A 27,398-nucleotide genomic window follows, 5' to 3' on the forward strand; every position below is an offset into this window, starting at 1 on the left:
TCATGCTTTAAAACGTCCTAGGACTTGAGAAAATTGTCTTTGAATACGCTGATTTTGCACTAAACCGGCAATTTTTGGTATTGAAACTGATATAACTTGGCTGAAACTAGCGGGCGGAAAAATGAATTTTTTGATTAAAATTTAACTGTATGAATTTCCAGATGGTCAAGTTCCGATGGATATGGACGAAGACGTCAAACCGGACCTTGCTGCTCTTCAGGGTAAGAGATACTGAAAAATCCAATAGTTATTAGCAAGTTGGATCTGTGGATTAGCAAGTTGGACCTGTGGATAAGCCGCGTTTTTGAGAAATACACATGAAAATTGAAAATTTTGGAAAAATAACTTGTTTTAATTATTAAGTTTGAATTTTAAGTTTAATTATCTCAATTCTAAAAGATGATAACATTTTGTCAACTGATAAGTTTTTTATCATAACATCCTGAATATTTTATTAGTTGGCAAATGTTTGATACCACTCAAATAAACCGAGATAATTGAATCCCGAAAACAAAAATATTTTCTCAATATTTTGTGTTTTATAGAAGACCTGTGCTCAATGTTCTGTACGCAAAACATAAATAGTCCTGAAACATATTGAAAAATTTCATAAAACTTCATCAAATTTGAGAATAGTTAGGAAAATTTAGATTTTTAACTTCATGTCGTTAAGCACAGTGCTTGCCATAAATGTATCTTTTTTGAATTTAAATATTTCTATTCTTTCAGCCGCCTGGGCCAATGGATGGCGTATGGCCTCCACTGTCAATGCCACCTTCATGTGGCTCTATAAAGCACGCGGAGACGGCTGGTGGCGGTTTGATCCACGCGACGAGAGGCTAGTCGAGGAAGGGTTCCAGGCGGGACAGGAAATGATGTTTATCACTATTTTGGGCAACCAATACGAGATCGACTTCGACCTGAATCTTCAAACTCCCGTTCTCAACCGCTCAATCCCAAGAGAGATTTGGCGTGTGACGGCCGAGGAATTTGATGGACTGGTAATCCGCGGTGTCGCTGGAGTTACGGACCCAATTTATTGGGATGTTAAATAAAATCATTTGATAATCACAAACGCATCTTTTCCTCGAAATCACTCAATCCGATTGTGTTCCCATTTCTTCTTGTCATTTTTCCGCATTTTTTTGCCCGCATTCTTTCTTGTAACTAGCATTTTCATAATAATTAAAAAATACCAAGTTTGTTTCCATAGCTCACTCTAATATATGTTTATGAAATAAATATGTTTTGATTATCTCAACCTTCTTTTCTCACGGTTTCTGACTCAACAAATCTGCTAGATATCAACTGATTGTTGTTGCACATAAATCACTGAATCCATCAGTTGATTTCGGTTCCCAATTCGAAAATCTGTTGGCCATTCCACGAAGAGTGCCTCTTTTTTGTCCTCCGATAAACCCAGACCATGATCTCTCATCGCCAGCCTCTCCAAAAATATGCTGGGACTCTGATGTCTTTTCTCATACTTCCTATAACTATCTGGGGTTTCCCCCCGAACCGTTCTCTTCTCACCTCTCTTTTGTCCAACGATACATTTGGTCCTCATATAAACTGTCTACGTACTCCCTGTGATGCACACTATCTCTTCCTCTTCCACCCAATCCAGCGAATGCACCCGGGAAGAGGGGGAATGTGTTATCTTCTGTTCCTCTGTCTGTGTCTCATCTTTCATTTCTAATAGATGGTCCTTCTTCTCGGACAGCCGTTCACTGCCCTCTCTTTTTTAGTTTTTTTGGCCCGTTTCGTTTATAATTTTGTTCATAGACAAGAGATATTTTTCAAAAATAATATCATTTTGTAGTTCTCATTCAGTTCTATAATATCGGGATTGATTGATCAAAAAACATTGATTCTAGGAGGAACTATGGCAGGGCCCGTTTTCAAGGCTGGTTAATTCTGGGCTCACCTAAAACCAAGGCTCAATCAGGGCCGCGGCTATTTTCGTTAAGGTACTTCTGAGTTAGGTGAAATTCGGCGGCCCTGTCCTGGAATTTTTTAAGTAGCCGAGCTTATATTTGAAAGGACGAACCTATTGGCCCATGGTAACCTACCCACGTTCTGAATCGCGGACGGCTTGAAACACCAAAAAATTAACATACTTGCAAAATCTCGGGCCGGCCCGCAGGTCGGCCCGTTGAGAATTTCGGCGGGCCGGGCCGATGAAATGCCGACCCGGCCTGGCCCGGCCGGCCCGGCGACGTACAGACGTTGATTTTATTGAATTTTTTTTCGAAATTTTTTGAAATTTTTTCAAAATTTAAACAAAACGACCTATTTTTCGACTACTTTCTACTCTGTAATTTTGGTTAAAAATGTAATCTTTTTTTTTAAGTCAAAAAAATCACCCGAATTTTCATTAGAAAATTTTCAACTCTGGTAGGCGGCCGCCCGGCCCGGCCTTTTGCAACTATGAATATTAACACTCCTTTCGGGTTCTTACACATTTTACCTACCTCTTTCTCTTTCCCTTCATAAACCCTCCCTTTCTCTATGTTCCGGTGGAGAACATCTGAATTGAGAACTACATCATAAGACAAAATCTCTCTTGTTCTTTGCATTGAGCAGATTATCTCTCTTTCTCTCTCTCTCTCTCGCTCTCTCTCTCTCTCTCTCTCTCTCTCTGTCCTCCCTTCCTTCCCTCTTCCTTGCCCCCTTTCGAATTGTTTCATGGGCTCACACAGACGAGGTGATTGATTGTTGAATATTTCTTTTCACATCAAGTTATGAGCAATTGTAAAGTTTTGAATCGAACGCTTTTAAACTGGTAAACGCACTCAAAAATGTTTTAAAAACCTCACTTTCTCTAACTCGAGCCACCCCTTTCTATTTTTTTTCTGTTACTCATGAGAGGGGTACGCTTCTCTGTGTCTCTCCGGTTTGAATGATTGAGCGCATGAACACGTGTACTTTGTGCGTATTCACTTGTTTTGGTATCATTCTTTTTACTCGCACCTATATATCAATCTATTCTCATTTATATTTTTTTCAGAGAAAATAACAAAATGTTCTCTTCTTCGTCATCTGGTGCAGGATCATCTTCGGGAGGAGGTTCTGGATCTGGATCTGGTTTTCCAATGCAGCCAAACCTACCGGGATCCCATCAGCCAAGATGCGCCATTTGCCTCCATGCCGTCTACATGCCGTTCAGAATGCCCTGCGGGCATATAAATTGCTTCAACTGTCAGAAGAACGTAGGCACAAGATGCACTTTGTGCCGTCAGGAGTTCAATGTCGGACTCTTCAATTACACTCAACAAATAAATCTCAAAGAAGCGGTTCATCCAAACTACGTGGACGCGCAACCGGATTCAGGTGGGCTTTTTTTTCAGTCCGCCAGACTTTGAGTGCAAATAATATGATGAATTTCCGTAAATACTCTAGAAGGACGACATTCAAACTGTCAACTTTAAGCCCATATTTCTCATTTCCTGAAGTAGATATCAAAAAGTAGTCAACTGGTAAAACGTTTATAATGGTATCAGAAATTGTTTATCGGTTGACAAATTTCTAATATCTTTTACAGTAACCGAGAAAAATTGGCTCAAGGTGAAGACCTAGAGGCAGCATTAGTGTGTCTACGGTCTTTTATTCCTTTTCCAACTTTTTTCTGTATTTCAGACGGAAGAGTCTTCGTTCAAGACATGGTCTATGAACGCGATGAGGACGTCAAGCCAAGCGTTGAGGAGCTAAAAGGTAGGATCCAGTTATGATTACGACCCAACTTTTTGAAATTTTCAGCCGCGATGGCAGCAGCGGCGGTAGCGGCGCAGCCAGTGACAACTGAAGGAAAAGAAGTTGCTCCTCCGAAGATGCCATGTGAGTTTTTTTAATCATTTTTACACCACAATTAGTAGTTTTTTCAGACTTCCATGATCGGAACTCTAAAGTCTTCTGGCTCTACCAGTCCAGATCCGTGAAAGAAAAAAAAGAGGCCTGGTGGCGCTTCAATGGTAGAATGGAGTTGGACATCGAGGAAGCATTTCAAAGGCGCGACGACGGTTACATGGTTTACATAGATGGACAGAACTACTCGATCGACTTTGATGAGATGATCCAGTTCCGGATGTCGAATCCTGCCGTGAGCAGAAAAATCAAGAGAGTGAACAGTGATGAATTTGACCAGCTTCACGTATTGGGAATCGGTGGAGTAATGGCAAAGACCGGAGAGTGGGAAGTGAAGTAATTAATAAATAATTAGGTTTTTAATCCCCACCACCTAATCTTAATTCATCTTTCTCTTATTGTTTTTCTCCTTCTTCTGCAGTCTGCATTCTACTGTACTCGCCTCAAAATTTTCCGAAAAAAATTTTTGTCCCACTCCTCAACTTTCCTCCTCGACTTCCTTGCTGACAGCCGATGACATGTGTCGTCTTGCCTCTCATTTTTTTAATATGATCCAATCTATGAGCCTAATTATGAGCCTGGTATCTTATCATCTCGATTCTATATCAATTTTCTTGAAGATTTCTGAAATTTCAAATGTTTTCTTGTCACACCTCCTCCCCCAATGATTTCTTCCTTGATCCAAATTCTGTGTTCCCTTTCTTCTAAAAATCTCGTGATCCCAATGACAAATTCTATTATTTCTATTATTAGGGGATGCTAGCAAATGTTCCCATTTTATCAGCTTGCAATCGCCTCACTTTGATTCGAGATTTCATGGATTTTGATTCTTTTCATGCTTTTGATATTGCCTTTCGGTTGATATAATGATTTTCACTCAATAAACTGTTACTGGAAAAATTTTGGAAAGTATGAACAACTGTCCAAAAACAGATTTAGAGTTACGTTTTAATTGTATACGAGGAAAAAGAATAGTCTTAAAGATCATGTTGCAAAACTTAGACCATCGCTTCAAAATGACCTAGAAAATACACCAGGCATGTCAGCTCATTTCCAGGTCATTTTATTAAGTTGGCTTAGAAAAATCACTTTGCAAAAGTCGGGCCACCCTATTAGAAAAAAAAACATTTTGAGACCATTTATCATGATGCGCTATAAAATTCTAGTTTAGAAAGTTAGGCCACCCAATTTCTCTGTGATTTTCGAAATTATTGAAAAAAAGATTTCGAAAAATTGTTTGAAAACTGTTTCAAAATTTGACATGAAGAATATTTTCAGTTCCTGGTTCGGTTTTTTGATCGTTGTTTTCAGAACATAAAATTTAAGAAAGAAGTGACATAAGAAAAAGACGAAAAGTAAGAAAACAAAAACTGTGAATTCACATTGGTTAAAATCCGTATAAAAGATAAAAGGAAAAGAAATAAATTTTATTCTGGACTCCGAATCATATTCATAAGTCTTTCAACAACGTTTCGTTCAACCTTCAATTCTACCATGATGCCACAATGCAACTTTCCCATTGAGGATGCTGAACGAGAAGAGGAACTTAAGACACGCTAATGACTCTTTCGGATTTGAAAAACTTTCATTTGAATGGTGAAAATTTGATTTAATACTGAATGAAAATTGTTTAACTTCACAAAAAGAGAGACAGAGACTTATTTTCAACGAAAAATTCAAACAATAGTGTTTTAAGTCTTCGACATGCTTCGAAAGATGATTTTCATTATTCAAATAAGAAACAAAAAGGATTCGCAGTCAGCAGGATTCGAACCTACGCGGGCAGAGCCCAATTGATTTCGAGTCAATCTCCTTAACCACTCGGACATGACTGCATGGTCAGAGGAAGGTTGTATTCGCAAACAAGAGCCACCCGCTGTGTATCGCTTGAGAGGGAGACGAAAAGAAAAGAGGAATTCGGTCGCGCAAGAGAGGGAAACGAGAGAGGTGCATCTCTCGTTTCTCTCGCGTGCGCTGGGTGAGAAGAGAAGTTTCCATTATGTGTATGCCTAGCGCAACAGATAGAAACGTCTGCAGTCATGTCCGAGTGGTTAAGGAGATTGACTAGAAATCAATTGGGCTCTGCCCGCGTAGGTTCGAATCCTGCTGACTGCGTTAAAACTTTTTGGTTTCATTTCCGTATCATCTTTTAAAATTTACTTTAACAGATGTTTTGGATTATTTTTGAGTTCTGACATTTGCTGAAATGATACTCTACGTTTCACAAATCTAGACAATTGAAAAAAAATTAGCTTGATATGCAAAAAAAGAAGCGTCAAATAATCGAAATTTTTTTCTTTAACAATTTCAAAATTTCATATCAAGCAAATTTTCAAATTGTTTTTCAAGACGAGAGTATGCATTCTGTTAGTCTACCGTACTTTTTTCTAATAAAATCTCACCCAAACCGTCAACTTCAAACTCATCTCAATTCCTGTACAACAGATCAAAATTTTGTAAACTAATAAAATTTTGGTGACATTATGGCAAACGTTTTATCAGTTGACAGATTTTTGTTAGCTCTCATAGAAACCGAGATAATTGAGCTCAAGGTTTACAGATAGGGTGGGCCTCTGTTAAAGCTGATGCTGTATTGAGAAAATCAACAATTCATTAATTATCTCTTTTTCTTAGCAAAATCTTCTGTAAATTCTATCTAGCTAATTTTCTGCTTCTGAAGCAAGCATTTGTGCAGTGAGATGCCTTCCGAAAAAAGGTCGAATTTCACAGACGAGGGCAAGGCCGCGGTCGCGCCATAAATTTTTGTTTTCCATCTTATTCCTCCCTACATGTGTCGCTGGAAACTTATTGTACATTTGCAATTTTTTTTCTTAAATTAAGAACATTTTCTGAAAATGTTAGTACCATAAATATTGCACTGGAACAATTCCGAAAAATTTTTTCAATGCAGAACACATTCATCCATCCCCCATTTTGTGTTTCTTCCTGAATTTCTCTGAACAAAAACAATGCTTCTCCTTTTTTTCGTTTTACAATGTCACTCGCACTCTGCTGAAATTGAAGAAGGGTATTAGTCAAAAGATTGAACGTGCATTATCCTCATTCCATCCAGAATTTTTCTCTTTCTCTTGTCATGTGCGCTCTTTTATATTCGTATTTAGGAAAATGTTTTGGATCCGTTTTTCAATCAGATTTATGTGTATTACTATTTTTTGTGAATATTCAAAAATCAGACTTCTCAGCAGTTTTTGCGAAGATTAGCTTCTAAGAAACCGACAAACCCCTTCTGAACGTAATTTTACAATTATCTCTGTTAATAGAAGTCTTTCAAGGAATTGATTTCTTAAAAGTATACTGTAGTCACAGAATGTGCAAACACCGATACCAAGATTCCCAAATATTTCTTCAAGAACATTCTCTTTAATTGTCTCGTTTCGATCTCATGACATGGTTCTCTTCATTACTTTTTTTTTCATCTTGTTCTCACCCCATTTCTCATCAAAAATTCATATCGAATTCATCCATTTGTTTCTATAGATGAGGGGCTCTCCATTTTTCTCCCGTTTTTTTCCTCCTTCTAGCACACATATTCCCTGACGTCCTCTACGAAGATTATTTTCTAGTAATCTCTCTCTTCAAAGCGCCAGTTTGTGAATATGTGCGCGCGGGCGGGCTGGCGAGTGTGTGTATGTTGGAGAAGTATCTCTTCTTTTGTTATTTTTTCTCTTTACTCTCCTCACAATGAAAGTCGCCACCTCCTGTTTTTTTGTCATCAGTGCAGCTAAAGGTTGACATGGTTACCGATGCTTTCTGGTGGCGCCCGCATATGGAAAGATGACAGATTTTGGGCAGATTAGAGAGAAAAAAAGAAGCACAGCTTTTATCAGTGGCAGCTTTGTTTTCAGACCGCTTCGCGCCTTTGTCCACACGCACGCTTTGCACTAACTTCTCACTTCTTCAATCTTAGTTTTATGTGTTCTCACGCTAGTAAAAGATTTCTGGATTTCAGATGGACGAGGAGAATCCAACCGATCAGCCTCAAGTAGATCTTCCAGCTAACAATGATGACGCTGAGGGCGCACCAGAAGCTATGGAAGTTCAGGAAGATGCTCAGGATGCTCCTGAAACTCAGGAAGCTCCAGAAGCCCCAGAAGAACAGGTTCAAGAAGAGGACAAGGTCTATCGAGAAGTGCACGTGACAATTCCGGAAATCGGAATGATTGCTCAGAGATACTGTAAAAACAAGTTATTCTGAAAAAACAATTCTTTTGTTTTTCAGTTCTGGAACAACGCAACGGTATTGTAAAACTTCTGGATAATGCTCCAGCTGGTGCCATCCAACTTCCTAATTTGCCAGTGCCGGAGGTAGGATTGTTCAGTTTCATGAGAATTTGAACAATGCAAAATTCCAGGTTCCAATTGTTCGTCCAATTCCAATCCGCCCAGACGGGGCTGTTCGCCCAGAAACTGCACCAGCTATTCAGGAAATCGGCCCTCCAGTTCAGCCGGAACCAGTTTTTCAAGAAGTGGTTCCAGAAGCTGCTCCCGTAGAACAACCACAGCCAATCCCAGCTGGTCTACAAATGATTCCAGTCTTCCGACTGACACAGCCAGTAAACCAAATCGCCCACTCTATGATTGCCCTCCTCCAGGCCCCACCTACACAGGTGGTTATCAACTATTTCCCCGCCCCAGCCCCCCAAGAACCAGTCAACCTTAACCCTGCCCTTGTTTTTAATCAATATCCTTTAAATCTCGAACAACACATTGTTCCTCCTCCTCTATACCCGTATGGACACCCAGGCCTCGCAATGACTCCGAATCCCTATGCATTGTGGAATCCAGGGGATGGATTGTTAGGTGATTTTGATAACTGGAACCTCCGTGCTCCTCTTCTTCCTCCACAAGATCCTCTCTAATACAATTGAATAAAAATCTTGACTGCGTTAATCCCTCTCCACATCATCTATTCCTTTTTTGATCTCATCCCAATAAATTATCAGAATCTCAATTCTAACTAACCTCTATTTATCACTATCTCCTTTATGTTAGTGTTAGTTGTTTTTCACTCTGTTAAAAATCAGAAAATTTTGTATCCTCTGTCTCCTTGATAATAAATATTTTTCGTGAGTAATATGAACAATCAGAAACAAAACCCACTAAATAAACACTCTAAACGAAAAAAAAGTGTCATGAACATAGTCAGGTTGGCAGCCGATCATAAGATAAGAGCTATGTAATCAAAACATGAATGGCATGCGCCAAAGAAAACAAGAGGAGAACGCGGAAAGCAGAAAAAAACCGTCTGACACAGAGATTTAGTGTGATGCGCGCACTTTTTTGTTGTCGAGAGGAGGGTTAGATAGCCATTGAATAGAAACAGGCCTGAATTTGCTCAACACTCCCCCCTGTCCATCGGCGGAAATTCCGTTCTTGCTCTCTTTTTGTTCATCGAACGGTAGTCGCCTCTCTCCCGGTGGTCAAAACTTTCTCGGGCTTCTCTCTCCATGCTCTTTTTATGAAATCTACCTATTTTTTATGTCTCTCTTATACCAAAAGAAGAAAAAACACTGGAGTTTTTATGCAGTTTCTATATCACTTTCTAGTTTTTGTTTCCTATTTTCTAATTAGTATTGAAGCGGTGTTGGATAGAAATTGTACGCATTACACGGCAGCTGGAAAGGCAAGTTTATTTTTTTTTTGGAATGTGTAATGAAGCATGTGTGGTAAGGAGGTGTCGGAAAAATGAGTAGAAAATTTGAGATAAAAAGAATGAAAGGGGATCAGTTCTTCCCCATTAGTATTTTCTGTTTAAATGAAGAGCTGGAAAAAGCTTTTTTGAGCTAAAATTCTGTTGTAATTCACAAGGGAACCTAAAAATCTTGTCAACCCAGATTTCGATGAGCGATGGGAAAAGCCTATGGATGGGAAAAGTCTATCTAGATGCCTCTGAAAATTTTATAGTCCGTTCGCCACTTCCAGCTGACATGAGTTAAGTAAGTTTCAGTACAAAAATCGCGTTTTCAATGCAAAACCTTTTACTTAATTTCTAGGGCGTTTGAGAACATAAACTTTATTGAGAAATACTCAAAACTGGATGAAATTCCATATTTCAGACACTTTTTCAAATATTTTTCCAAATTTTCGAATAAATTCAAGTCGGGAAAACTTTTAAAAATTGGAAACATTTTTTTATGAAATGCCTGAAATATGAAATTTTATTCAATTCTAAGTACAACAAAACAGACTTTATGTTCTGAAACGTCATAGAAATTGAGAAACCTTTCTTCGAAACTTGCTGTTTTACACTGATAATGCTATTTTTGTTGTTGAAATTGATATAATTTGGCTGGAACTGGTGAGCGGATTCTTAAAATTCTGAACAGTCACGACGGGCTATTCTTATTTTATCCTTAAATTTTTAAAGAAATTTTGGTTCAGAAAAAGTTGAGATTCCGTTGTCAGAAGAACTTCAAAAGGCTTTGCGAAAAATGTTAGCTTCAAATTTTAATTCTCAGAATTTTTCTAGTACGTCTCTCATTTCCGGACTGCGAAAAACAAAACCTATCAAAACGTTTTCATACACGAAACATGATTTCAGTATGCAACAAATGCCGTCAATTGTGACAATATCTACAGTGACGATGCGTGTACAATGATATACGGTAGCAGCGTAATGGTTGGGACGACTACTGAAAGACCACTCTTATGTTTTATGGTAATTCGTTTCTCTAACGTATTCTCATTTTCTCATTCACACGCTTTTGCATTTCAGCTTAACGGGGAGAGAAGTGAGGAAATGAAAAGGATATCCATTAGCACCTGCCCCAAAACTTGCGGATATTGTTGCCAAACCGAGCCGTTTGATTGCAACAACTCACCTTGTAAGAAAAAAACTATAGGCTTTGAGCATACTCGGAGATGTTTAGAGAGTTTGGAATTCCATAAATTTTTTTTTCGTAGTATTTATTTCAGAATTTTTTTTGGAATGAGGGGTTTTTGACTACGATATGTCAAAGACGCACACGAAAAGTTTCAACCGGAATTACCGTTTCTATTTTTTGCGTTTTCGCAATCTTTTCGTCTATTTTTGACTAATTTTTAGCCTTTTTGTGATGCGACATTATCATTTAAAATGATTATTTTTATTTTTAAATTTAATGTTTAAAAATTCTGAAATTTTGAAATTTTGAAACTCGGAACTTTTCACATTCCGGACATCTCTGAGAAAGTCATTCCAAGTATCCCTGCTCCAAGTTCTCCAAAACCAATAGAATTTTCAGTCCCTCGTATAAATTGTGCATTGGTGACGAGTAGAATGTGTCGAGATCCTCAATGGAGGGAAGTTCTCATCGAGGATTGCCCCAATGTTTGCGGTTTTTGTCTAGAAGGTGCGTATTATTGATTTTTGACTTCTCAACTATGTTTTCTGAATTTCAGGAGGCTGCTATGACAAAGCTGTTGACTGCACAACAGACATTTCGATTTGTATGAATGTGGGAATGCAGGATTTTGTTAAAGTGAGTTTTTCAATTTTGAGTCACGCTATAGGATGAAGAAAGTTAATTTAATGAGTTAGCAACTTAATGATGGTCTCCCGGCTTATGGAAAATAAATAAAAGTTGAAGTTTTAATTGTTTGAATGATATATAAAAACGAAAGTCATCGAACTTTGGATTTCTGATCCTCTACAACTTCTTGAGACTACTTACAAGATGCAAATAAACTTGACTTTCTAGGAATACTGTCGCAAAACTTGCGGATTTTGCCGACCAACCGCCACCACCACACCTGACCCCGAGTTCCGCGGCACCAACCCAAATTGTGTGGATTATAATACAAAGTATGACACCCCTCCCGTTTCCTAAATCTCTAAATTATCCGTTTTCAGTTGTGCCAGTTGGTCGTATCGGGGATATTGTACCAGTCCGTTCTACAGTTACGAGACCAAGTTTGCGAACTGTGCGGCAACATGTTCACTTTGCTAGTACTTTATTTATTTATTTATTTAATTTATTATTTTTGTTCGTTTTGTTCGGATCTCAATTCATATCACTAAACGTATGAAACAACAACACTTCCATGTCAGAATTTTTAGATTATTTGCATAAATAGATAGTTCTTCTTGGTCTTGGAGGAGGCAACAGCAAAAAAAAGATGAATCTTGTGTTTGCCTCGAAAGAAGCGGAGTCAGTTGTAATTACATGGAAGGAATGAAAGGAGAAGAAACGGAGGATGCGAGATCTAGATAATTGTTCTCCAGGCTCTTGTGCCCTTTAAGGCTTGAATTAATGTGGACGAGACATGAAGAAGTGCACAGTGGCAAGGTGTTGTGCTGTAGAATTATTTATGATTTCCCCTTCTTCCTCGTTTTTCAATTGGCGAGACGCACTTTTTTACCAACACTATTTTTTCATGTTTCCACATCATTGCATTATTCCAAATTTCGAAGTCAACACTCAAAATGAAACAATGAAAGTTTTTCCTACTGCTGTAAAAATTGTCTAGTCAAAATTTTTTTAAATTTCTGTGTAGTTTTCCAGTTTGATAAAATTAAAAACTGTAAGAACTGGAAAATGTATGGGATCGGAACCTAACCAGTATACACTATGTTGAGTAAATCGTGAAAATGTATTAGCTCTAGATTTCCTTGATTGGGAAGTTTCTGTTAATTCCAATGTGTGGAAAGAGTCCGAAAATAAATTGTTTGATAAATAATTCAAGATGAGAATATGTTTCTGTTGTTAATGGACGTGAAGCAATTGACAAATTGAATTAATTTTTTAGAAGTGTCTTTTGCAAAGTTAAACATGAAAACTGAAAATCGTAACTTTTGCTTGTCTGAGAATTTATCTATAGACTGGAATTCGTTTTTTTAAATTCTCTACAGTTCTAAAAATTTTTTGAAGAGGGATTTTGCTCAGAATATTTTATTGAATTAAAATGTGTAAAGAAATATGTAGATTCAAACATTCAAAAATTGAAAAAGAATTGAATTCCTCAAAAAATGACTTCAAAAAGCTGAATACCCATTTTTAACAGTTTGCAGAGGTAGAATTTAAAGTTTTTGCAAGAATTCGATAGAAATTTGAGATCCCTTCAGAAGTTTTCAGAAACAAGGTTTATCAGCCCCTGGAAGCAATTTTTTGAAGTTTTAAAACTAAGAAAAGTAGTTTATTAGTAGTTTTTTGGCCATTTTGAGATTTTCAGTAATCTGGAGCCCGGATGTCAAATTTCCGATCACTTAGAAAGTTTTGGTGAATGTAAAATAGACCTAAAATTAAAAATTCGCACTCATACAATTTTTTGAAAATTTCTAGTTTTTCAACTAATTGCCGATTTCTGAAAAACACGTTTTTTGTGTATTCAGTACAAAAACCCCTAAAAATGGTCAAAATAGACGATAATCGATTGAGAATTTTCTTGGTATACCGTAAAACCTCTAATAGAACGACACCCGGATCGTCCACTTTGAGCCTATATATCTCATTTTTTGTGAGAGATATCAAAAAGTGACTAACTAGTAAAATGTTGCTGATATCCTGATAAACATTTTACTAGTTAACCACTTTTTGATATCTTTCAAAAGAAGTGAGATATATAGGCTCAAAGTGGACGATCCGGGGGGTCGTTCTATTAGAGGTTTTACGGTATCCTACTGAGCGGTGCAAGGTATATACTACTAAGCGGTATACCCTACTGACCGGTGTCCTCAATATAAAAAATTTGATATTTCGAAATGATTTTTTGTTCCGTCGGTCATGTTTATTCCACTAAAAAGCCGCCGGTGTCCAATTGAATAATCCCATTCTCAAACAACATTTTCTTATCATCATACCACCCGGCGTCTTCTTCATGTCCAGTACTATTCCACCAGTCATTTCAAATTTTCATTTCTATTTTTCCATTCGTTATCTACAGCAGAACCCAAATGCTATTACTTCAATGCCACTCATTTTCCTATTCTTTTTGTTTTCTTTGTTTTAAGAGGAGCACCGTTTGAAAAATGGATAGTGTGCAAAGTCATTTTCTACTTTATTTATGAAGATGAGAACGGGAGAGAAAATGGAATTGAAAGAATAACTGGAGTAATGGATGGCCACCATGGATCTTCTTCGCTCAGTAAATGAAATGAGAATAATGATTTATATTCCAAAACGCCCATCGGGAGGCATTCTGCAAAAAAATATTTCAATTTCATTAACGCTTCAGTAAACTTAAATTATTTCGCAAAACCGAAACCGTTCTGCGATGCGATAATTTATAAAGAAGCGATTTTCTTCCACTTCTTTATTCTTGCCCTTCTTATCCTCTTTTGAGAGTCCCTCTTGTATAATCCACACAACCTTTTATTCTTCTCTCCCCGCCTCCTCCTCACACTTTTTCACTCTTCTTTCTTTATCCAAATTTTTCCATTATTGCACTGAAAAAGAAGGTCCACTTTTCTAGTGCATGTGTTGTTTTGTAGAAATTTGTAAATTGTATTGTTCGTGACAATGTGTCACTTTTTATATACAGTAACGGTTAAAGGTGTTTTTCAGTTGATTTTCATAATTTTCAGGAGTCTCGAGCTATCAAGTGTCGGATCACTTTGAAAACTTTGAAAGGTTGAAAACAGACCTAAATTGAAAACTTGACTGTCACAGAACTTTTGAAGTTTTCTAGTTTTTCAGTTGTTTGTTGATTTCTAAAAGACACATCCACGTGTTCAGAACTAAAACGGACCGAAAAAGGGTGTTGTTCAGAAATCGGCAAATAGCTAAAAAACTAAATTATAGAAATTATGTGAATTCAAAGTTCCTTTTATACCTTTGAAAACTCTCAAAGTGATCCGAATCTTGACAGTCCAGCTCCAGATTTCTGAAAATAGTCAAAATAAACTGAAAACATGGTTTTTCAAATCTTATTTACCGGTACTTCATCTGCTGGCTATTTTTTTCCAAATTAAAAAAAAATTGCATGGTTTCTAGAGCTGGTTCAAAAATCTGCATATGCTTTTTTGCTTTAGATTTTGAAATTTTTGCTTATCTCAATAAAAAAGCCTCATAAAAACAATGCGACCATATGGCTATCTTTATGATTCAAATTTTTTGAAGTGGTCCCACGCAAAAATGCAACATTCTTCTTTTTTTTTGTAGAATCAGTCCTTTGAGACTTTCACCCGACTCAACTTGTCAAGTGATTAATTCACGTGTTCTACACTTCTAACAAACGTTTCTGGACCTCCATCTTTTCCTTTTCCGATTCCTCCTTCTCCTTCTTCTTCTAAATTTCCAACATGTCCTTGTGAACACACAAGGAGAAAGTTCTCCTACCGCCAGATGTCGGATCCCGGGGGAGCAGCGGTTATTTGCTGCGTATTATCTACTTTTTGGCCCCATGTTTGGAGTTTTCACCCCCTCCTAATGTTCCTTTTTTTGTGCTCTTTCTTACACCCAATCACATTCTCTTTGTCATTTTTTTTGGGGGGGGGGGGGGGGCTCTTTTCAACGGTGTGTGTGCCCTCATTTTTTGGTTTTTTTTTCGTTTTGTTTTTGTTTCGGGTCCAAGGATCTGTTCTTTTTTCTCTATCTTCTGAAAAGCCATTTGTGAGACCAAGGCTCTGAGACAAAATAAAATTAGAAAGAGAAGGAAAAAGGTTTGAAAGGTACTGAATGAAGAAAAAATGTGAATGGAAGTGTGTGTGGCATCCGTTTCTAATTCACTTTGGTTTTTTTTTTTGGAAAGACTTGAACCTTATTTTGTGGAGATTTTGTTTCCAGGTTCCAAGTACAAGGTTTTTGAAGAAGTAAAAGACTTCAAAGGAGTGGGTTGTAGAACCGGAACAAATAGTGACTCTAGACGAGGTGTTGTGAAATTTCATATTCTTCTAAAAAGCTACCTGAACATGTTCAGAGCTCATTTTTATGAACATTTACCTTTTTTCCCAGAAATCAACTTAAAAAACGTGAAAATTGAAGATAAATAGTTTTTTAGAAAATCCTTTTATTAGGGGTCCTTTATCCGTTATACGAAGAACCTCAATTTTACAAATTTTCTAATTCTAAAAAAGTAGTATGATGATTAAATAAGGGCATTAATATCTAACTTAAAACCTGATGTTTGCTGCTGTTCAACTCAAAAACTTTGTTTCTGATAGATATGACATAAATAGATAAAGTTAGGAATTTTATTTTATCCGGAAATCAGTATGTTTCATTCTGTAGTTTTCGAGAAAAGTTAGTTGAAAATCATTTTCTGACCATGTGAATCAGAATATTATTTGAATAATGTTAAGAAGAATTTGGGGGTATTCCACACGAAGTTCGAAATTCCGAAAATTTCAAAAATTTGGACCTTTTTTTCGTTTTCGAAGTCCTTCTTTTAATTGTCACCAGTTTTTGACGTTTTTGTAATGGAAAAATGGAATTATACTTTTTAATTTGAATTTTAAAATTTCCGAAATTTCCGAAATTCCGAACATTTTGAAATCGGGAAATTTCTAAGTTCCGAAACTCCGAAATTTTAAAAATCCGAATTTTCGACATTACGAGGTCATTTCAAACATTCCTGGTTCATTTTCACACTTCTCTTCCCTTCTGGAAAATAATTCAGTTGATTTTTAAAAAGAAAATGACTTTTCAAGCAAAATATTTATGAATATGCTCTCAGGTTGGTATTCGCTGCAAAAATTATAGCTCTATTCGGTTCATGAAGCTTTTTGTTCAATAGAAAAATCTCCATCTACCTTGATAGGATCATAAACGTTGTCTTTTATATTCCACCATCTACCTCTCTTTTTTACCGGAATTGCCGTCCCATATTTTCTCGCAGGTGCATAAGGTAAACTCGGTCGTAAAACGTTCTTTTTTCCATTTCTCAGATAGGGGACATAAATTTTGAATGACCCCCAACACTAAAGCTCATTTCATCGCCTCCAGCTCCGTTACCTTCTTTTACCGAGTCCCATACTAGTTTCCGTTCCATGTTTTTCCCCTGTTTTTCAATGTTTGTGTTATAACTTCTTTTTCTATTTTTTCGCAACACTCCCCTTTTTCCATTTGATCAAATATATGCCTTTTTACGGTTTTTCTCTACTCTCCATGTTTACTGAAAGCTTATCAGTGATTTTTTGTGTCTGTTGCTATTCAACCACCTTCCACCCTCCCTCTCAACATGATTCATATGATTCATATGACCAGCGGAGCAACAAGACGAGAAAAAAACATCAGAATGTCGGTATAGAGCAAAAGGAAAGTTTTTTCTTCCCTTACCGCTATTATAAATCAAGCTAAGCATCCGTATAAAAAATAGCTGAGATATGGATGCCGTGGGCCACTAGACTCTTGAACCCTACAGCTCACATACACACACACAAACACACACGTCTGCTCACGTTTCCTCGTTTCGAACGCCTTTTCGCTTATTTTTTGTGCGTGCCCTCGTTCCTTCCCCCTCTTTCAAATTCTTTTTCTTTTCTCAATTCCCTTTCATCTTTTTTTTTCGAAAAAATATAATAGGTGATTTTTTCGGTTTCTGTGGTCCGTGTCTAGCCTCGAAAACGCTTCTGGCCTACACTCATCTCCGTGACGTCCTACGTTGAAATTTGAAATCGTTTTCAGAATTCATTGAGCTATGCTCCCCAGAGCCAAGGGACCAGATTTTTGAGAGGGAGAGAGAGAATAATTCTTGTCATCGATTTCATAGGTACAATGAATCTCGGAATACCAGTAGTGCACTTACCTAGATTGAGTTTTTATTAGTATTCTAGGTTTTATATGGTAATAAACTATAAAAAGGAGGATATTCCTCATTCTTAGCAGATAGGGACCTAATTCTGAACATTTTCATGTCTACCGACCCGTGAAAATATAAAAAAAATCCTTCTCAAATTCTTCGTATGCTCTTATTTTGATTTGCTTCGAACTTCACGTCATTGTATTTCACCTTACTCTTAAACTAGACGTTTTTCAGACTTCAAAACAGGTGAATCTGAAATTATTTATGCATGTTTCTTTCCACATGATTCAAATGGACAGTTGGCTCGTTTTTGCAATCATCGCCGTCATTTTTGTTGGTGATGTTGTCGGCGATAAGTACTCCTGCACGTCCGGTAATTCATTTCTGAGTTCAGTAATTTTCAAAAAGGAAATCGCATATTTTGAAATATTAAAAGGCTTTAAAAAAATAAAGAATATTTTGTTGTGGGGGGAGGTTTATAAGGTTATACTGATCTAGGTGGAAGTTCAAGCGACGTGGTATATCCGGTGAATTATTGAAGGTTCAGTAACCTTCATGTTCCTTGAACAAGGAACGGATATTTTTTTTAATAGGCATGATGATGTTATATCTGTTCATTAAGTATGGAACTATTGAGTTTATTTGCTTCAATAGCCTTCACCCAAACTGTTAAATTTGAGCTCAGTCCACGCGATCCCTGTTAATGTTATCAAAAATGTACCAAGTGATAAATTATTTATCATGATTTCATCAATATGTTATCAGTTAACAAATTTCTAATATCTTTTTCAGTAATCGAGATAATTGGGATCAAAGTTGACTGCTTGGGTAGTCTTTTATTTTTCCAATTACGGTAACTTCACACCATCAAGTTCAGAAAACAGAAATACAGTACCGGTTAATAATATATACGAAAAGATAATTTCTGTTCATTTTCGGTCATTTTTATCATCCTCAGGAATCCGGAACTTGGCTGTCAAGGTTTTGATCTATTTGCAAGTTTTGGAGAGTGTGAAACAGACCTGAATAAAAAACATTGCATTCACAGAAATTTTGGAAGCTCTTGGTTTTTCGGCTATTAGTCGATTTCCGAGAGACACTTGTTTTTTCAGGTTTCAGTACAAAACGAGCCGAAAAGAGGTGTCTTTTCCGAAATCGGCAAATAGCTGAAAAACTAAAAAAAAAATTCTGTAAAACAATGTTTTCAATCTAGGTATGTTTTGCACCCACCGAAATTTTTTTAGTGTTCCTAAATTGGACAGCCGAACTACAGATTCCAGAAAATGATCAAAATAGCTGAAAACTAACTGATAACTAGGTTGCTGTAAATTTTATTGGCAGGTACTGTAGTTTAGGAAATGAATGGTAACATTAATAAAGAAAACCATTTCTATTTTGATTTTCAGATTACTATGTACACCGTCCACTGGAAACCTTTCAACGATCAGATCCAATTTTCAATTCACCATGCTCATGCGCACAAGACTGGAACACAATGTTCTGTAATCAGACGCTCACTGCTCTTCACGAAAATATAAATCCACTTCCAACAGTTTGTATCTGCCGCAAGTTTAATGACAACAGAGCCAAGTGCAGCAGTTCATAACAAGGTGTTTTTCAAGGAAGAACAATGAGTGGGTACTTTATTTTTATGACGTGCTGTTAGCACCTAGAGCATTAAACGCTTCTCGTCTATTTACACCTCCTCAAATCTTACAACTTTCAGATGCTCCTGCTGTTTCAACCAGCCAAAGGAATGGTGCAATCAGTTGAAGTGTAAAAATCGGGAACCCGATTTCTCGTGAGAATTATTAGGTTGGCGGGAAAGTCTTTGTCACTTTTTCAATAGTTTATTTCTCAAAGAAAAAATAACCGAATAATTAATTATATTGTCCATCATTATCAACAACATGTCTCCAACGTTCCCTCAATTTATGGATTCCATTGCGGTAGAATCCAGCCGGGCGTGAGGCAAAGTATTGTTTGAGTGCCGCTTCGACCGCTCCACGGGAATTGAAGCTTCTTCCTTCGAAGGCACGTGTCATATCGCCAAATAACCAATAGTCGGAAGGAGCAAGATCAGGAGAATACGGGGGGTGAGGGAGAACATTCCATCCATATCCCATCAGCTCCTGCTTCACTTGTTTCGAAACATGTGGGCGAGCGTTATCATGTTGATAGTACACTTTCTTGTCTTTCAGGGCCGAACGGTCGACTGCTTTCTTGAGGTTTCGTAGTTGAGTAGTGTAGAGGTCTCCAGTTATTGTTTTGCCCTCGGGCAGAAGTTCCCAGTAGATGGGGCCGTCCACTCCCCACCACACAGAGAGCATAACTTTTTTCGGATAAAGGTCGGGTTTGGGGACATCCTGTGGGCTCTCTCCTTCTCCAACCCACTGGGATTTCCTGTGGTGATTATCGTAGAAGACCCACTTCTCATCTCCGGTTATTAGCCGGTCCAGCCATCGATCGCCCGCGTGGAGAGTGAGAAGAGTAATCGAATCGTCGACTCGGCGGTCAAGGTTGGCTTGAGTCAGGTGATGAGGTATGAATCGACCAAAAAGTTTTCTCATTCCAAGAGACTTCAAACCTTCAAGGACTGTGCTATGGTGAACTCCGAATGTGACAGCTAGTTCACGGCTAGATTGAAATGGATCCGATTGCAATGCGTGCTTCAGCTTGTCCAAATCCAACTCACGGGGTCTCCCAGAGCGATCCTTTTCATCGAGCGAGAAGTCATCTTTTTCGAAACGATGGAACCAATTGCGAATAGTATTGTAGTGAGGGGCATGTGTGTTGTACACATTCTTCAAGAAAGTTTCCGAATCCTTCATCGTGGTGTGAGATAGGAAGAGGTAAATCAAAACATGTCTGATGTGAATAGCAGTGGGAACAAACATATCGTTTCAATTACAGATGAGGAGCAGGGAAGGAGATGGGGACTTGTTTATATGGAAGGTTCTTATCACCTTGTTATTCACTAGAGTCGATATCATACACAGCCTCCATATACGAGAACAGTGATTAAACAAACAGAGTGACAAAGACTTTCCCGCCAACCTAATATTTTATTCTAGTGAACCTCAAAATTGTCAAATTGTTGCAGGAACCCGGACACGACATGTGTGTGTCATCACAACCCGGCGGATTATCCCTATGACATATGCAAAAATCTATTCCCTAGAGACAGTGATTTTGCCAATCGCCAAGCAATCTTGGATAAGAATCGAGAGAGAAGCCAGGGAACAGTTGAGGTGAGGATTTCAATGTTTGACTAAAGAAACATAAAATCAAATACACAAAAACGTATTTTTCTGTTGACTTTGCTGCCACATAATTTTCAGAAATTCTTAGTTTTTCAGCTATTCCAACTTCTAAAAAAATCTTTTTTCCACGTTTTTAGTAAAACAGCAAGCAAGAAAAGGGAGTTTTTCAAAAATCGGCGAATAGCTGAAAAACTGTTAATTTTCCAAAAATCTGCGGATGCAAAGTTTTCAATCTAGGATTGTTTTACACCCCAAAATTTTTCAAAATGATTGAAAACTTGCCTGTCGGGCACCTGACTGTCGAAAATCTCAAAAGTTGAAATAATATATATCCAAAAAGCAACTGAAAATACATTTTTGTATGTTTATTTTATTGATTAATGCAGCGCCGTTAATTAGTTTGCCATTTGTCAAAATTTGGAATGAAATAAAGGCATGATTGTTAGTTGAACTAAAAAACGTTTGAAAAACGTAGAAAACAAAATTTCAATAAATAGCATTGACCAGTTTTAAAATTAACTATCTGACGCAATTAACAAAAAGTTCTTGAATTGATATAACCGGAAAATCGAAATGCGGAATCAAGTCTACAGAATATTATTAAAGTAGTCCCTTTTAAAAAAGTTGCGATTTTCTTATTCTAAGTTAAAAATAGAAAAACGTCAAACCTTTAAAAAAAAACAACCGAAACAATACAAAACTTTTTCCAGTACGTCGAACTCCTCGGCAAAAGAGTTTCCACTTCTGTCGTCAGCTACATAATAGTGGGTTTGTTGCTGTCAGTTTCAGTATTGACCTTGGTGATGCTTGTCCTCGGTGGAAAACGATTACGACAAAAACGTGCCGAACGTCAGCGCCAAATACGATTGGCCAGAGAGACACTGATTCTGCAAAGAGCTGACGACGATCGATATCTACCATCTGCTTGAATAGCTGTAGTATGTTTCTTTAGCCTTATAATAATGCTGTAAATTTATCGAAACTTGCTCATTTCACTTTCTCCACGCCTACTTCACTCTCCGACCAATGCTAGATCTCTTTCATTTGCTACCTTAATTGCTTTTAAGATTATTTATTCTTTTCAGTCAAATACTAGATACCTAACGGGTAATATTTTTACATTTTCCCAGTTTCACTGTCCTTTATTTCCGAATTTTTTTCCCAAATAAATTAATTTCCAAAATAGATGGAACAAATTTTGAAAAAATGAACTCCAGAGTACAAAAATAGCTTGTGAAACATTTGAAAAACAGGAAGATGTACATAAAAACTGATGGTTTCAGAGCTGGGTCGCTTGGATGTGGTCACGGAGTACAGAAGAGTTGAAACAAAATTTGCAAATGAGAGGGTTGAAATACAATGATGTAAGAAAATTAAGATTAAAAAAATGTTTTTTCTGAAAATCGAACAAGTGCAAGACGCTTTGAAAATTGAGTTCTTAGAACTCTTGTGTTTTTTTTTGCGTTTCCCATTTTCTTTGCATACATTAGGTTCAAAAAAGAAACAAGAGAAAAAACAGAAGCTGTGTCTAGTTGATGATCATTGCTCAACGAAGGGGTCATTGAAAACCTTGAGGTCATAATGGCCCCCTAAGTAGGTAATTAGGGTCAGGAAAAAGTTAGAAGGAATAATAGGTCAACTACAGGAAGAGAGAAAAAAATAAAAGTGATAGAAATCAAATCGTGGATCATCAAATATAGAGGAGAAATAGAAGAAGCGGATGGGAAAAAACATTTAAATGAGAAGAAAAAATGGGAAATTTTTTTGGTTAGATTTTATGAAAAAATGTGATATCTCACAAGATGTAAAAAAAGAATAGAACATATTTCCACATTATCCAACTCTTTAAAGGATAGAAATTGGGGTTTATGGTACAAATTAGGTTTTCCAGAGGGAGACAACGTTCTTGACGGTGGTGCAAGCCGATGCGACAGTGTTCTTAGCCTTTTCAAAAGTGTCGTTGATAGCAGTCATCAAGCCTGAACATGTAGGAATAAAAATCAGGCTCTACAATCTTTTTAGAACAACACTAGTGGTGTTAACAACAGAACCGGGCAAGAAAATGTAAAAAATACTTTTTCAGTTGAATTTCGGTTATTTCGACAGTTTTCAGGAGTATGGAGTTGGACGGTTAAGTGTCGGATCACTTTGGAAATGTTGGAGGGTGTGAAAATACCTAGTCTGAAAACTTTGCGTTCACAGAATTTTTTTGAAATCTCTAGTTTTCATATTTTTGCCGATTTCTGAAAGATACCTTTTTTCACTATATCAGCATAAATGGACTGAAAAGCGGTGTCTTTTAGAAATCGGTGAGTTGCTGAAAAACAAGGAATTTTTGAAAAATTCTGTGAATGCAACGTTTTCAATTCAAATTGAAGCCTCCAACGTTTTCAAAGTGATCGGAAACTCGAAAGACAGGATCCAGACACCTGAAAAAGGTCAAAATGACCGAAAATAATCTGAAAATTACATTTTTGTACAGGTTTTTGGCTGGTGCTGTAAATTTTACAACCTTTTTCGAATAGCACTAATGCTGCTCACTATGAAATTCACTTACTTTCATACTTGTAAAATTCCGGGCCCGGGCCCGGGCCGGGCCGGGCCTGAGGAAGTTTTCAAGGCCCGGGCCCGGCCCGGAAGACTCGGTGTCAAAAATTCTGTATTTTTGAGCCAAATTTTGAGCTCTCAATATAAATTTTTTCCATTTTTTTTTTCGTATCTCGGATTGTTTGTCTGTCTGATCAAAAAAGATCAAGAAGCTCGAAAAAAAATTTTTTAGTCGAAAAAAATCACATAAGGGTCCCCCCTTATGTGTTTTTTGAAAATTTCGAAACTAGTGAAATGACGGGCCGGGCCTCCGAAATTCCGGAAAAAGCCCGGCCCGGCCCGTTACAAGTATGCTTACTTTCATCCTCCTCTGCATGAAGAGTCTCCAAGGCCACTTGTTCCGGAGTTTTACGATTCCCAGCAATGCGCCCAGCAATCTCTTGCTCACGAGCCTCGTCCTTCTTTTTCAGGTTGTACTGAAAACTTTTAAAATATCAATCGGAACGTATTAGGATTATCCTTACCTTGTTGCGGATTTGCTGACGCATGCGCTCACGATCGGCCTCCATTCTGCGATGCTTGTCTTTGCGACGTTTCTCTTGCTCTTGACGAGCAGCGACAACCTTGAAACAGAGCTTATGAGAAGGATAAAAAGGGTAAAGAAGTGGAACTAAAGCTGACAGCTGAAGCTTTTAGAGCGGGCAATTTTCAAAGTCACGTTTTAAAACGAAAAACAGTCACATGACTTTAAGGTCCTGAGGGATATGGTAGGTGATTTCCAAGTTCTTCTGAGTCATCTGAAAGAACTGAAGAAAGACGGCTTCTACTCAAGTAGAACAAATGCAAATGAAGAGCCCGGCAAGTTTTATAGCCTGACTAGCCTGACACTAAAATGACTTCCAAAAAAGGAGAACTCGGGACAGGGAACCAATAGGGGTGGGCCCTTCTGTTTCGTTTTTTCTTTCGTTCGAAAAATATCTTATTCATATCCAAGCACCAAAAAAAGAAGTCAAGTTTGAGACGAGGCAGAAAGTGGTAAAGTGGGCCGGGCGAACTTTCTATTGCTTTGAAATAGGGTTTGGGGCGTTGAGTGGGTGTAATTTGAAGTGAAACGACACCGGAAGAAACTGCGGTCAAACCACAATTGTTTATGGGAGAAGAGCAAGGAAGGAGAGAAGTGAGAGCGGAAATACTACCTGAGGAGTAGTGTTGTCCTATTCATCTAGTTGTCAAGGTCTCCATTAGAGGGTGATGTCAGAAGGATTCGTATCACAGTGAAATAAAACGGATGAATGAATATTGTGACATCTCGGGTGGCTAAACGAGTCTACCGATCACATCATATTTGAAAAATCAGGGTCATCAAAAAATTTTGATTTTTTCTTTTTCAGTTAATTTTGGCCATTTTCAGGAGGTTGTGACTTGGCTGCCCAGTTTCCGATCACTTTGAAAATTTTAGAGGATGTAAAATATGCCTAGATTGGAAACTTTGCACTCGTAGAAGTTTTTGAAAATTCACACTTTTTCAGCTATTTACCAATTCCTGAAAACAACCTATTTTTCATAATACAAAAAACGGACTACAAAAGGGTGTCCTTCTGATATTGGCAAAAAGCTGAGAAACTAGGGATTTTCAAAAAGTTCTGTAAATGCAAAGTTCTTAATCTAGGTTTGTTTTATTCTTCTCAAAATTTTCAAATGGATAGGAAACTTGAAAGAGAATTCGGCCCGGCCCGTAGCATGTATGATGAATATATTGAATTCATTTCTAAATGAGTTGTTTAGCAAAAAAAATGGTTTGAAAGCTTTAAACTTTGAAACATCCTACTCATCAGGAAAAGCGACTACTGAAAAAACTGAAACTTTTGGAATGAGAAAAAACTGGAACGGAAGGAAGCGTGGTAGAGATCACATGATCCACTTTCCAGATGACACGTACATTAGCACACTAGCGCTGGTAACCAAATTATGCTTTCATTAGTTCTCACGAACTTTTTTCCTTCTTTTTCTAGTCTTTCCCCACGTTTTCTCCTTTTTCTACTACACAAGAATTATTCATGGTTGTTTCGTTTTTCCAAATTTGAGCTTTGTATTTAAGTTCCAAGAAAAAATATTGGCAGAAAAAAACATCACGTCATGCTGCACCATGTGCAAAAATAGAAATACTAATTCGAGGAATAAAATCTGTTTTTATAACATAGACTCACCTCTGGATCTTCCATCTCGGGCTCAATTGGCTCTCCAGTCAGACGATCGAAGCCTGGAAAGCGAGGAAATTTGAAGATGAAGATGGAAGTTAATGATTGATCATTCTTTTGCACTTGATAGGAAATCAGAAAAACTTTCGGAGAACAATTTTCTCGGTGAAAGATTTTTATTCGATTAGTGAAAGTTAGGATTTCCTGTTGTTCTATAAGGTTAAATGTTAATCTTTTTGAAATAGTGATTCATGGATTCAGATTCATTTTTTCTAATTTTCACACTTTTACAGTATTTGTTTCTTTACGGATTCCTTAAAAACCGAACAAAAAACAAAAGTATGAATTAATTCATTATTTTTCTAGGGAACCTTCTTATGGAAACTACCAATTTTGACCAGCTTACCTAATCCGAGTTCAGTGAACATGTTTCCAATATATTTTTTGTTAACAAATAAACAACAGCAAAAAATATGACGTTAGCTTTATTTTTTCTTATGTCTATCCAGAAAAGTGACAAGAATCAAATTGAAAAAACATGCGTATACGAAAGTCTGCAGCTCAGATGGTTCGCATTATATATTGATGCTCTGCAGCTAAGCCTACTTGTTATTCCTACAGAAAACTCATCTGACACCAACCTTTGACAATGCCGGATAACTGATCAGAACTGAGACTGAATACAAAACCCGTCGCAGCGGATTCCATTTGGATTTCAAGAAATGGAGAAAAGAGATATTGAAATGAAAGATGGATCCCAAGGAAGAATTAGGTTAGATTATCCATCTTGGAGGATTTGTGCGTGTAATCCGGCCAACTAATTTTAGAAAATGTTAGGATCAAATTCGGTAACTAATTTTCTACGTCACAAAACACACGTACAGCGCCGGTCAATAAGATATAGAAATACTTTTTTCAGTTGGTTTTTGACCATTTTCAGAAGTCTGGAGATCGGTTGTCAAGTTTCCGCTCACTTTGAAAGTTTTCAAGGGTCCAAAACAAACCTAGAGTGAAAACTGTTCATTTAAAAAATTCTTGCAAATTCCCAGTTTTTCAGCTATTTGCTAATTTCTAAAATTCACGTTTTCACGTTTTTGGTAGAAAAATGGGCCGAAAAGGGATGTCTTTTAGGGATCAAAAAATAGCTCGAACACTTTTTTCAAAAATTTCAAAGTGATCGGAAACTTGACAGCGAAGCTCCAGACTCTTGAAAAAGGCCTTAACAACCGAGAATCAACTGAAAAATACGGTGTTGTTTATATTTTTACCGATACTGACTGCAGTGGCAAATTTCCCCACCAAACTCACTATTCTCCGTGCTCATCGTTTTTGAAATCATCCAAAGCTTGGTAGTCATTTTAGCAGAAACAAGAATGAAAGACTAACAGTGAAACCACTGAAAAGACAACAATGGCGTCAAAACAATAATAAATCGGTTGCCTTAGCGCTTCCTCTTTTTTTTCAATTTCAAACGTCTCAGTATCATGTTTATTTGCTAATTTGACCTCTGTTTTGTTTTAAATAGGATGCAAAATAAGACGAGTGGTCCCATGAAGGGCTCTCAGACAAAAAGGGCCAGTAGTCAAAACAAAATGAAAAAAAGGGGAAATGCGTTTTTGAAAGTTGTTAAGTTTTGATGTCACGTTTTATGAATACACTTGCACCTACACCCATGTTATCTTATATAAAATTTTTATGGGTTGGAAAAAAGCAAATAAAGTGACAGAAAGCAAAAATTTCTAGTCTAATTGACTGATACACACCTGACATTTTTGGCAAATGATTTTCAAAGGAATAGGAAAATAATTATTTGATTTCAAATACTTATAGGACTATCCAAAAGCCA

At 37.2% G+C, this 27,398-nt stretch overlaps 6 protein-coding genes and 2 non-coding genes across 8 annotated transcripts; 6 read left to right on the forward strand and 2 right to left on the reverse strand.

Moving 5' to 3' along the window:
• Positions 1-175: 175 nt before the first annotated feature.
• On the forward strand, positions 176-1,055 carry CBG05216 (the record flags this gene model as incomplete). The annotated part of the gene is made up of 2 exons (XM_002645494.2): positions 176-221; positions 730-1,055. The coding sequence occupies 2 exons, from the start codon at positions 176-178 to the stop codon at positions 1,053-1,055; spliced, it is 372 nt and encodes a 123-aa protein (XP_002645540.2).
• Positions 1,056-3,023: 1,968 nt separating this feature from the next.
• On the forward strand, positions 3,024-4,204 carry CBG05218 (the record flags this gene model as incomplete). The annotated part of the gene is made up of 4 exons (XM_002645495.1): positions 3,024-3,333; positions 3,640-3,714; positions 3,760-3,837; positions 3,885-4,204. The coding sequence occupies 4 exons, from the start codon at positions 3,024-3,026 to the stop codon at positions 4,202-4,204; spliced, it is 783 nt and encodes a 260-aa protein (XP_002645541.1).
• A 1,413-nt stretch (positions 4,205-5,617) lies between these two features.
• On the reverse strand, positions 5,618-5,699 carry CBG29017. Its single transcript has one exon. It is a non-coding gene (tRNA).
• A 198-nt stretch (positions 5,700-5,897) lies between these two features.
• CBG28349 lies at positions 5,898-5,979 on the forward strand. The gene has a single exon. It is a non-coding gene (tRNA).
• Positions 5,980-7,834: 1,855 nt separating this feature from the next.
• CBG28006 lies at positions 7,835-8,744 on the forward strand (the record flags this gene model as incomplete). Its single annotated transcript, XM_045240372.1, has 3 exons — positions 7,835-8,060; positions 8,105-8,190; positions 8,238-8,744. The coding sequence occupies 3 exons, from the start codon at positions 7,835-7,837 to the stop codon at positions 8,742-8,744; spliced, it is 819 nt and encodes a 272-aa protein (XP_045098401.1).
• Positions 8,745-9,537: 793 nt separating this feature from the next.
• On the forward strand, positions 9,538-11,813 carry CBG28007 (the record flags this gene model as incomplete). Its single annotated transcript, XM_045240373.1, has 7 exons — positions 9,538-9,546; positions 10,427-10,543; positions 10,601-10,709; positions 11,109-11,216; positions 11,266-11,345; positions 11,565-11,668; positions 11,717-11,813. The coding sequence occupies 7 exons, from the start codon at positions 9,538-9,540 to the stop codon at positions 11,811-11,813; spliced, it is 624 nt and encodes a 207-aa protein (XP_045098402.1).
• Positions 11,814-17,835: 6,022 nt separating this feature from the next.
• Positions 17,836-21,736, forward strand: CBG05220 (the record flags this gene model as incomplete). The annotated part of the gene is made up of 4 exons (XM_045240374.1): positions 17,836-17,856; positions 19,293-19,345; positions 20,648-20,795; positions 21,518-21,736. The coding sequence occupies 4 exons, from the start codon at positions 17,836-17,838 to the stop codon at positions 21,734-21,736; spliced, it is 441 nt and encodes a 146-aa protein (XP_045092883.1).
• A 949-nt stretch (positions 21,737-22,685) lies between these two features.
• Positions 22,686-26,260, reverse strand: Cbr-cpx-2 (the record flags this gene model as incomplete). Its single annotated transcript, XM_002645497.2, has 5 exons — positions 22,686-22,786; positions 23,713-23,830; positions 23,879-23,977; positions 25,562-25,614; positions 26,194-26,260. The coding sequence occupies 5 exons, from the start codon at positions 26,258-26,260 to the stop codon at positions 22,686-22,688; spliced, it is 438 nt and encodes a 145-aa protein (XP_002645543.2).
• Positions 26,261-27,398: the final 1,138 nt, after the last annotated feature.

Source organism: Caenorhabditis briggsae (assembly GCF_000004555.2).
Source record: "Caenorhabditis briggsae complete genome, chrX, whole genome shotgun sequence".
NCBI lineage: Eukaryota > Metazoa > Nematoda > Chromadorea > Rhabditida > Rhabditidae > Caenorhabditis > Caenorhabditis briggsae.